The sequence below is a fragment of the Pagrus major genome, chromosome 4 (genome assembly GCF_040436345.1).
Source record: "Pagrus major chromosome 4, Pma_NU_1.0".
In the NCBI taxonomy this organism is placed as follows: Eukaryota; Metazoa; Chordata; class Actinopteri; order Spariformes; family Sparidae; genus Pagrus; species Pagrus major.
In genome coordinates this window covers 23,673,784-23,685,584 of record NC_133218.1, presented here as the reverse complement: position 1 = coordinate 23,685,584, position 11,801 = coordinate 23,673,784, and the positions used below count along the sequence as shown (strand labels likewise).

General features: G+C 38.6%; 1 protein-coding gene across 6 annotated transcripts; it reads right to left on the bottom strand.

Moving 5' to 3' along the window:
- Positions 1–702: 702 nt before the first annotated feature.
- On the bottom strand, positions 703–8,694 carry btbd10b (BTB (POZ) domain containing 10b). 6 transcript variants are annotated; one of them, XM_073465051.1, is made up of 9 exons: positions 8,546–8,694; positions 7,890–8,041; positions 5,505–5,701; positions 4,799–5,114; positions 4,539–4,641; positions 3,481–3,601; positions 2,998–3,195; positions 2,786–2,896; positions 703–1,785 (listed from the first exon to the last, which is right to left on the bottom strand). In XM_073465051.1, the coding sequence occupies exons 2-9, from the start codon at positions 7,988–7,990 to the stop codon at positions 1,454–1,456; spliced, it is 1,479 nt and encodes a 492-aa protein (XP_073321152.1). In that variant the 5' UTR covers positions 7,991–8,041; positions 8,546–8,694; the 3' UTR covers positions 703–1,453. The 6 variants fall into 6 exon arrangements, with proteins under 6 accessions (XP_073321152.1, XP_073321153.1, XP_073321149.1 ...); XM_073465052.1 differs by having other exon boundaries at positions 5,505–5,698; positions 8,468–8,548; XM_073465048.1 differs by having other exon boundaries at positions 8,468–8,546.
- Positions 8,695–11,801: the final 3,107 nt, after the last annotated feature.

Here is an 11,801-nt window from a genome sequence, read left to right as displayed (position 1 = left end):
ATGATCACACTAATCCACTGTTTCTAGATACCCACGGTACAAATTTGTGTTATTTTGAACAAAGGTTTCTTCTCTTTGCCAGAAGAAGAGGTAAAGAAAGACAAAAAAATACAGTAATCTTTCAGGGAGTTTAAAAAAAATAAATAAATAAATAAAAAAATAAATATCAAAAGATCTTTCTTCATGTGAGGAACCTCTGTTAGTTTTCCTGTGCAGTCATTAAACTGTAGCCAGTCTTTATTTGTCCAACATATGATAAGGCTATAATAGTGTAAGGACATAAATCTCTCTGATTGATTCTTGTTTTAAGGGATTTACTTTTGGCATTTAATCTGTCTTTGGTTTTTGCTTCTGCACTAACTGGATAAAGCATATAATCTGTACTTATAGTTAGAGCCAAGTTGTATTAATTTTCAAAATTGCTTAGTTTTCATTTAATCCAAATCTAAACCAAGTCATGTCCATAGATAAAAGCTTTTTGGGTTTGCTCCTGGACTCTGGTATTCCCTTGGTACGAAATGCACACCAGCAGCACACAAGTCTTGTCTCGTTATCTTCCATCGACTGGGGAAATATGCAAGATTGTGATCCATTCTGGTTAAGACGTCCCTCTTGAGTGTACAGCACTGTTCACTCCCTTCCTTTCTTATTCCTCACATGTGGCTTCGCTCCAATCAATCAAGGATCAAATATACAAACATGTTATTTTGATGTCTTTATTTGATGATTTGACGTTTTATTTTTAAACAACAATTTCAAGCTTTGCACAAAAAGATTCTGACCACAACAGCCTGTGCTCTGCTTAATATCTTGCGGGAGGAGCATAACATCACATATCAGATCCAGCCAATGACTACATACCCAATTACAAGATTCAAAGACATCTGAGAGAAGTTCAACTGTAGATCATGACACTAGGTGGTGATGACTGATTTTCTCCATGATCAGAAAGCCAGATTTTCTCCATTTTCTTGTCTCCTTCCCCCCAAAGCACATTTAGTAGTTAGGCCACCCGAGAGAATCAAAAATCAAACTAATCAGTGAAATAAAACCTGTGAGACAACAGTGACACCACAAGAGTGCTCAGCCAAACCCATCAAATTAAGGTACAATAACATTGCAAATAATAATGTTAATAATGATAACAATAATAATAATAATAATAATAATAATAAGTGTTTTACTGATTCCCCCCCCCCAAACAGAAAAATAAATTCCTTTGGTCAAGTAAAAAACAAAATCAAAATAATAGTGAACACTTCTTTTCACCAGTCTTATGTCCTTCATTTTCATTCTCTACAGTCAACCAGGTTCTTGAGGCTCTAAGGCTGCAAAGGAGGTGTCAAGGCAATATGGTTATGGTGCCCCTGGCGCTCCATGCTGCAGCATGCTGGGAGGAGGACTAGGGGAGGCGGAGAGAGGCAGAGGCATTGAAAAGAGGACTTGTGTGTCCTCAGACAGCAGGTGAAGGTGCATCAGGGTCAGGCTCATTGGAGTAGTTGTTGCTGTAGTGATTCCCACTGGGTGGGTGATTAGGCAGGATGTCCAGTTCATCCACTTGGGGGCCAGGGTGCATCACCACCAGCTGGTCCTGGGGGATGTCAGCTGCTGCCGCCGCCAGGTTGGTAATGGACTTTGACTTAACACACTGGAAGTCCACATGGCGACTTTTACCCTCTTCCTTTTCCCAGGACATGCGGATGAAGGGCCTCTGGACGTAGTTGTAAATGACCTCTGGACGACCTCCTGGTCGTTTTTTGACCTTCTCTTTATATGTAGGATAGCCTGTGAAGGAACAGTGTAGACGAGTCATTAACACAGTTTGTTATTGAGTCTTGTTCACTCGAATACAAAAACACTAGAATCATAGGACAAGAGCTGATTAACCAGTAGGAGAAGTGCTCAATATACTAAAGAGATTTCAGTGCTTAGAAGTAGTTCTAATTTATATTTTCACTGTGACAAGAGTTGGGTTTTAACGTCTGGATTTATTTTGGATCTGGTTGGTAACTCCAAATTAAAGAAAATTAAGTTACTTTCTAATCAGTTCACTTGTCATTTTCACCTGTTAACCGATCAGTTTTAAGCCATGCATTGGTTAAGGGAAGCAGCACCAGCAGAAACTTATTACATTGAACAAGGAAAGATAAAAGCATTATCTTTAGACATCTTTATCCAATCATATAACGCACTCACACACACACACTTGGGGGGATAACTATATGCCTTAAATATTGCAATACATGAAACAGAATTGTATGTCTCAACATTTCCTGTATTTACAAATTAGATAAAGTTTTGTCTACTTCTGTCCATTACGACTAGCATCTTTAAGTAGCACACTAGGCCCAATCACACCATGAAACAGGATTTTTTTAATACAACATTACATCATTACTGTGGATGTTTGACTCCTCCTCTATCACTTTCACCCATTTGGGGTCAGACTCTAAATAACTGATGCTTTTTTTAATGCATATTAATATTTTTCTTGCCATACCCAATCTGCAACAGACAAATCTGTCTTTAATGCATCTTCCCTTTGCCTTTATACTGGATGACAGTTGTCTCATGAAAGCCTTGCTGCCTAAAATAAACACTACTTTAAATGTAGTATTCTGCAGTGCTATTAATGAAACCACTGGATTGATTTATGAGTCAGAGGTTTTCCTTTCAGCATCTCAATCTGTGACTTGTCTGAATAATAAGCATTTCACTAGAAGCTCACTCCACTGACAAGACAGATTAAAAACGCCTATATTTATAATTAGAGGCTTCAACTTACCTTCAATGCCCAGTCTTATTTTCTTTAATCCCCTCTCCTTTAAGACTGATTTGGCAACATCTCGGTTCTCAATATACTTGAAAAATCTGTACAGTTTTGTGCTGTAGATGACTGCAAAGAGAACAAATCAAAACAGCATTTATTAATCAAATATCTGTCTTTCATGTATGTGCAGACCTGTGTGTCTCTATTTTGTACTAGTGTGTACTCACTCTGCGAATACTCTTCTCCCATCTGTGGTGGATATTCTTCATCCCAGTCAACCACATCATCATCAGTAAGGACTACAATGTGACATTCCCTCTCTCCACTCTGGGCACTGGCCACCATCAAAGGCAGAACCATTTCCTCCAGGTAAAACTCAAATTGTCGCCGAGCTCCGTCATTGGAAAGCTCGTGCATCAGGGCACCTGAGAGTAAAGGAGATTGAGATGATCAGTTTGAAGATGTGAACCTCTTTAAACTGTCCCCCACGAGTTGAACTTGTGCAAAGCCTTAGAGGATATAAAAAAACATTTCAACCTATAATAGAATAGATTCATGATTATGTGCTTTATTTTCTGCTTGCCATGTTTTGTTTTCTGTTAGGCTATAGAGGCTTAAAGTGACAAGGCAGGTTTTTGTTCGCGCTGACTCAAACTGCCACCATTAATGGGTAACACTATCCGCTTCAGCGCCCCAGAGGTAATACTCACTGAGGTCTCTGCATTTGATGGTGCTGTAGTCGAAGGAGATGCATAGATAGTCACACGCCTCCCGCAACTCAGGGATGGAGATTCCATCAGGACAGCGGATTATCCCAGATTTGTAGTAATCCTGTCAATTACACAGAAATCACATAGAAGGTAGTCATTTCAAACACTGCGTTAATCCGTTGACTCAAAACATTAAGAAATACTTTAAAAAATCAAGTGCCCAGACTTAACAAACGCTTGAAGATTTCAATAAAAGATCATGAGATTCAACTATGTAACAGGATCTTACTTCAGTATAACATTTTGCCATCTAATGGAAGATTTAGAGTTCAGCAGGTGAGACTTGTTACAAAACACATTAATTACTCAATCTGTCAAACTGTTACAAGGCGGGTTGTCAGCAGGCCAAGGGTAACATGCAGTCAGCCAGGAAATAAGACTCAAGTTTTAAGACGGTTAATATGCAGTATCAGGGCTCCAGGGTACAACTATTTTGGTTGCACATGCTCCCAAAGATCTGTCAAAGGCTAAACATTTTCATCGGACGCACCAGTGCGCCTGACAGGTCCGATTAAAAATTGTGTTGTCTCAGGTCTCTCTCTCTCTCTGGAGAGTAAAGTATGTTTAAACATTATGAAATTACTACTCTGCCAAACCACCATATTTTAGAGCCAGCTCTAGTTTGTAGTTTTAACACAAAGTCTAACCTTTTTACCACTTTATGTTTTTTTTTATAATTGGCCAATAATAATTGAGGTTGCTTATTTAAGTTTGTCAAGCACTTTAAACATCAGTGCATGTACAATCAGCAGTCAGTCTCTTAGATGTCCATGGCTGAATGTAATGCAGGCAACACAAAACAGCCCTGCTATGAATCCCTTCTTCATGAAGGTTATAATGCTCATCTTTTGTTGACACTACCAAAGAGGGGTGATGCTTAATGTATAGACTTTTTGGTGGCTGTAAAGTAGTTTGTGCTGCTGTTGAATTGTAATGTTGTACTGTAAAATGTGTCTAATTTGTAGTCTACCATCACTGATATAAAAAGAGAAACTGACCAGAATTGCTCGAAAAACTGTTGAGCTAATGCCCTCAGCCACCTCGTACTCCCCCTTCTCGTTGGGCCGTGTGAAATTATGTTCTCTTCCAGATCCAAACATTCTGAAATAAAGAAGTTTTGGTTCAATCTTTGAAACAGAGAAAATGAAAATCCAACATTTATACATTTCTATGCAGTCATTTAATGTATACATTACTAGTTATTATTAAAAGACTATAAGTTGATGTGGCTATAATGAGCAAAGACAAATAATAGTACCTGCCCAACATGGTGTTGGGTTGTGCAGTGAAGATGGAAGGATCGACTACAAAGCGTGTGTTGTCAACAATCAGAGTGACTCTTTCTGAGGTCCGAATGTTTCGGTTTCCGACGGTGGCACATGCTCCTCCCTCCTTGGGATTCTCGTAGACAAACACCATTTCTCCAACTCCCAAGCTTTTGAAGGTGCCTTCAGTGCTGGACAGGCTGCTGTTGCGGCTGCTCACCACCCCGCTGCTGCTGGAGCCACTCGGAGAAACTCTCTGAGGCCGAGGACTACTAGGCCTCGATGATGGGCCACCATCTCGTTCACGGTCTACAGACAGACAGGCAGAACGACATCCCATCAGAAAAAGTAGAGACTGAATGATTGACAGTTTCTTTGGTATTCATGTGAAACATTATTGAGCAAACCATCTTTGGCATCCATTTGATTTATGGTGATCTAAAACAGCCAGAATGGAAAAGGCCCTACTCAGAACATGTGTATTACATCCAGACAAGCAAACTACTTAGCTTGGCTTAAACACAAACAGGTGGATTAGTGCTGACTTGCTCCATTTACAGCCTAAAACAGCAGAGATATATAACATGTCTAAGCTGTAAGTTGATAAATGCAGTCAGCTGTTCTCAACAGTAGCTGCCAAGAGCTGTGGACCTTACATGACATCCATATAAGCCCTCTATTCTTTCCATGCACACTCACCGCTGTTGTGCTGGCGGGTGGGTGAGGTGACGTTGCGAATGCAGGGGGTGAGTTGGCCTTCTCTCTCGTGTGAGGAGTCCCTGGAGCGATCGCTGGAGCGGCGGCGGTCACGTGAGCGTTCACAGCCTCCACTGGCACCATGCAGGCTCATCTTCCTCTGTTCGGCCTCCACTCGAGATGCTCGGGCCTGGCTGCTGCTTTTCAAGACAAAAGCATACTTAACATTCATCGCTCTTGCTAAGGGCCACAATTCATTGCTGTAAAGTTATAGCACACAGGCACACACATTCCAGGTGGACAGACTCAGAGCTGTACAGATGTTGTGCACACTATTTCAGAGCACTTGTTAACGATGTTAACATCACTGTGCAATTGTTAACAGAATCAAGTTATATATATAAAAAAACACATCTACCAAAACAAGGTATCACTTACATCACATGATTTACACACAACTGGTCACTACAGTTAGGGAAGTATTAACCTTATTAAATTACTTGTTCAAACAAGAAAAACACTCACTCCAACAAGCTTACATATGAGGCCTTAAACATAACAACCAGACCGACCACATTCTGTAATTATGACACACACACGTTTAGAGCGCAGCGCAGTCACACTGCCATCCCCTTGGATGTTTAAGCTGATGAAAAACCAAACCAGAAATGGCTGAGCTTTTAAAACACTTCTTGTGTGATCTTGTCAAACTTTGTAAGCAGGTACACCTAAGACTCAAGTGTAGAAAGATTGCAAATGCGCCAGAAGACATAGGACAGTGAACTTCGCAACTCTCCATTTAATATTAGTTTCTGGCAGGTTAAATCTGCTTACCGACAGAAAACATCAGTTTACATCTTAATGATTACAACAAAGGGAGAAAGGGTAGCGGTGACAGGCACAGCTGCCAGGTAACATGTGATCAGAACCAACCCACCCACCAACCACAGGCAAACATCACAGTACACAGGCACACCCCCCTGTGGCTTCAGATCAAACCAACCACATTGATTCATCTCTGTTGTGTATAAAGTTACATCAGAGTTGCATCACTCCTTACTTGGTACTTTTCAAAACCTACATTTCCATGTTGGAGACTAATGCCGTCATTAGTTGCACAGACATGATGACATATCGCAAATAATAGTTTTGTAATATATTGCCATCACAGAATTGCCTGAATCATTATGCTGTCATTATTGTGGGGTGGGGAGCGAAGTATGGATCAAATATTCTATCATGCCATGTGTAATTCTCAAGCTTGATGTCCATATAAAGTTAACTTTATACAGACGCATCTGATACACCGTAAATAATAGGGGTACACCGATTATTGGCCCTGGACGATTATTGGGCCAATAATCAGCATTTTCTGATTTTCTGTATCGGTGATAAATTAAACTAATTTTAAAATGAGCGACTTTGGCTCTTTTGCAGAATCCTCTCACACAATGTCCCACCCACAACACTATCTGATTGGTAACACGTCATAATTTATAGCCTATCAGCACTGAAAAATCAAAATCTACAAAGTAACTAGTTACTAAATGTATCAAATAAATATAGAGGAGTGAAGTATAAAGAAGCAGAAAAAAGTACTGAAGTACCTGAACATTGTTCTTAAGAATAGTGCTTGAGTAAATAGTACTTTATTCCATTCATCATTTTTACTGCAAATATATAGGTCACAAATATTGTTTTTGAGTTTCCTTGATTTCTAATAATTGGTATCAGCCCTGAAAATTCGATATTGATTGACCCCAAGTAAATGCATTAAAAAATACCCAAATGGGGATCTCTGTTTTGGGCAAATCCAGTGAATTAAATACCCAAGGAGTTTCATCAGATTTAAAAATTTAAAATCAAATATTGTGTTAAAGCAGTCATGCTAATTGGTCTGTGACATTAACAATAATGTCCTCATACAACCAGTGATATTTCAGAGGTACGAATTGACCAAATTTTTGACCATTGACAAATTAATTTTGTGTCACTTTGTATCTTGTCTTATCCTCTAATCTTATTATGGACTTCATTATAGCATGGTCTCATCTCTTTGTTGCTTTTAAATTAGCTTTACAAACATGTTTAACTGTACAGTGAAGGTACGCCTTATCTAATATAAGACAGAACCCATGCACAACATACAGATATGTGATGAACAGATATATACTGTTTGGATACCATCTGATCTAGCTGAAACAGCTTTGAGCAATACCTAACAATTTCGACTTGTATGCCTTATTGTCCCATATAATGATTTCAAGACTTAAATAACTAATGCGTGACTAATCTATAATCCAGCATCAGTCCTGTTAACAGTGAGTGACACTAAATTGCTGCTATGGATCTTTCCCATGAGGTCTGACAGATTTTCAGCTGGCTCACCTCGAATGCTTGCAGAGTTTGCGAGGTCGGCTTGTTGCTTTTCGTTCCCAGTTTTCGGTGTCACTGGAGTTACTGTCATATGACTGCAGACTCGCTGCCATCACCCGTACAGAGGGGAGTCCGGTCTGGATCTTTCACCGTTCATAATCTGGCTAATGGCGAAATCAACAAGTCAGTTCGATCTAGCACCTAAGTTAGCACACCACGGGCTAACTGCTATCAGCTATCGTTACCAAAATAGTTTGTCAGTGACTTTAACGTTAGGTGTGCTGTCGACTTGAATGTAAACGACGATGGGTGACCGCGGTTATCATGTACGTTGAATGTCTGATGATTACAGAACAATCAACATATCAATGTTGCTCTCAGACTGACTCAGCCTACGATTATGTTAGCTAGTATGCCGTGTTAGCATACCTAGCTAGCTAACATTAGCTGACGTTGCTAGCGTCACGATATAACACTATTAATATAATATTCTGAGACAGCTATTTGACAAGTGAAGTTTTCCCAACAGTTCTGACATAGTAGCTGTCATATTCTAGGCAAATATGGCAAAATATAGAAAAAATAGCTACCCAGTTAGCTACGTTTTCCGCTGTAGTGTAATCCCAATAGCTCAGCAGCTAACCAGCATCTCCTTTCAAAACACTCACCCTGCTGACGTCCAACGTGACAACCGTTAGTGGCTTGACGTGCTGACGCAGACACGAAGATGAAAATTAAACCTATTGCCAAATTTGCTAATTTCGTTAGCTTTGTCCAAAGAATGGATTCAATTTAAAAATGAAAATGTTTTGAATGAAGCTGACCTGTTTTTTAACAGCTGGTAGAACGAGTTTAACTTTTTCCTAAAAAGGAAATCGAGAGTTGACCGACTCTGGCAGTTCTCGCGATATTTGGCCATATGCTTTTTTTGAGGACACAAAAGCTGCTGAAGCTGAAAGTCTTCATCATCTCCAGTGTTCTGATATTCATTGTGGAAAACAGCAGCTGCAAGGAAAAAAAATTACGTTTGCTTTGCTTTTAATCTGAGAAAATGTTGGAATCTGAAAATAAATCAAGCAGCATCTTGCCATAATGTTATTGTGAGTGTGAGAATGTGTTAAAAAACATAATTGAAGCAGAATGTGCTCTCTGGGTGAACAACTTCTCTCTTTCTTTTTAACACCTGTCCTTGATTTGAGATATAAAGATACAAATATTTCTTTACAAAAAACATAAAAACTTTGAAGAGGGATTTCAAAAACCATGCAAAGGAGCCACTAATATGGAGTAATAGACGTTGTGAGTCCAGTAATAGGCTTGTGGGACCAATATCAGATATTTAAAGACCTGGTGAATGGCTGGGGCCAGGCCAAGCCCTTAAAGACATCCCTGGGAGACCAGTGCAGCTCAGAAACGACAGGGCGTCGGGGGACAGAAGAGGACAGACCTCTCTGGATGTCCAGGAAGGCATACTGCTAAGCAGTGATAGGCTTTATAGAAGGTGGTGAGGAAATATTCTTGCAAAAATGGACATAATTGCATTACATTTGATATAACTCCATTCTGTGCCACAGCCCCTCTGTATAGAGATGGCATTGAAGTTTCCGATTACAGTTACATTAACACTTCTCTACACTATATAAAAAATCCACCAAATAAGTTTATGGGCACTTGTAAGACAGTGAGGAATAAATCAATAGAGCCAGCCTCTGTAATAGCAGCTAAGAGTTTGTTCAAGAGAGTCAGTGTGGTAAGAGAAAGCTCTGCTACTATCTAATATTGTTGTATTTTGTCTTTATTTTAAGATAGGGACATGCAAAAAAAAACAAAAAAAACGTGGGTTAAAAAGGTCCTCTATGTATTGCAGTGAGATGGGAAAAAGTTCTGAAGTTCTCAATATGGACCTGAGTGTTAGACGTTCAATGGGAGCTAAAACCTTAATGAAAGATCAGCATTGGACATTTGATATGAAGCAAATGAACCATTAAAAATAATTAAAGTAATGCAGTATAATTCAGACATCTTATTCGCAATATTTGATGGATGTAGGAGGAAAATCAGATCAAATTAAATATTTATTACACCGAAGCTGGAATCAAGTAAAAGGCTATACTTCATCATTATACAGCATATAGGATATGAAAGGGGAAAAGTCAGCATTTATGATATTAATTTAAACTATTGCATCATCAGACCCTGGATGTTTTATCCAATATATTCTTAGAGATACAGGCAGATGGGAAGAAACGTTACAGATTGTTGTAGATTACGTTTTGCTACATCGCGGTCATTTCGATTCATTTACTCAAAAATGTTGTGATATGCTGAAATGATGCAAGTTGCTAATATGTCATTCGAGTCAAGATAATGAGTATTATGCGTAATTTCTTGACTCAATAAACATCTTAGTTAAATTTTTGGAGGATCCGGCTCATAAAGGCTCACAGGAAAACAAAGAGGTCAACAGCTCACAGCGCTGTGGATAAACAAACTGAGATTTACAGGATTATCAGAAAAGAGCGAGGCGAGGGAGTTCCAGCAGAGATTTATTCAGAAGAGGTTTTGTGGAAATAATTTAGTGACATTTGCAGGATCAGAAGAAGAGAGGACAACCTGACAAGCACAAGCAAAAAAGATCAATGCAGTTAAAACTAGAATACCATCAAATCATTCCTATCCCTGTTAGTAACTTTGAAAGGATGTTGTGCAAGTGAAACAATATGTAAGACTAGCTGTTGAGTTGGTCCTTATTTACATGTTACAATATACAGTAAAAAATGTTTTAAATAGTGAATTTTGACTCCGAAGCAGGAGAGTATTAGATAACATTTAACTTATAAAATGACCAGTGTGCAGGATCTCGGTGATCTATAGGCAGAAATGGAATATAATGTTTAAGATAATGTTTTCATTAATATATACCTTAATCATCTGAGGCTAAGAATATTGTGTTTTTGTTACCTTAAAATGAGTCTTTTATATCTACAAGGAGCATTTCCTCTTCCACAGAGTTGTCCATGTTGCACAACCATGTTCCAGTAACCCAGAACGGACAAACCAAACAACCTCACTGCTCGATCCCACTAAATCCTACATACTGGTCCTTTAAAAATCTTTTCAAAAACCTAGTTTTTCTTCCATATGATGGCCTGAGATCTTGACTTTAATCCTATTGTTAGACATTGCCAAAGAATGTAAACAAATTGGTTGAATGAAAGATAATTTAAATTTTGAAACATAAAAGTAAAAAATTAATAAATGAGATGAAAATAAAATAAAACAAAAGAATAAATAAAAGCTTCAATAAATAAATAAACAAAATAAATTAACAATGAAAAAGACATACAAACATACAAAACGATAACAGCTAGAAAAATTAGTTTCACTGTCGGATCCTCAGATGTTTCATTGGGGCTTCTTCATACAGGAGAGCAAACAGGCTGCATTCAGCTCTACCACGTGTTCGATCCAAACACATCATTTGGGAAAATATTGTTAATATTCTGTGATTGTCCGTGTTGTGGTTTGGCGCTGGGAACAATAATGTCCTTTAACTTTTCCTGAAGCCAGTCCTGTCTGTCTCCCACTTGTTTGTGTTCCCGAACGTTGTGCATGAGCTGCACCTCACTAATGCTTCTCTTTCTGTGGAAATAGAAAATACCACTGTCAACACAGGCAAGTGAATTATTAAGTTTGTTATTTTTTTCACTTTTTTTTTTTTACCAGATTTACCTTAATGGTTTAGCCTCTATGTTTAGACTGATGAGGAAAAGTATCAGGATCAATGTTTCCAAGTGCCTCAAAGAAAACATGTTGACTAACTGAAACAAATGAAATCAAATATGGGTTAGAAAACTTATTTCATTGCTTCCCAATTTAACACTTTCTAACAATATTTTCTTTATCATTTCCAATTGTACAACT

Excerpts from the sequence above, each read along its gene's own strand:
- btbd10b (XM_073465051.1), bottom strand. The coding sequence starts at position 7,990 with ATGGCAGCGAGTCTGCAGTCATATGACAGTAACTCCAGTGACACCGAA. Across the intron at positions 4,642-4,798 it reads CCCAACACCATGTTGGGCAG|AATGTTTGGATCTGGAAGAG; the intron begins GTACTATTATTT and ends TCTTTATTTCAG. Across the intron at positions 2,897-2,997 it reads GGGAGAAGAGTATTCGCAGA|TCATCTACAGCACAAAACTG; the intron begins GTGAGTACACAC and ends TTCTCTTTGCAG.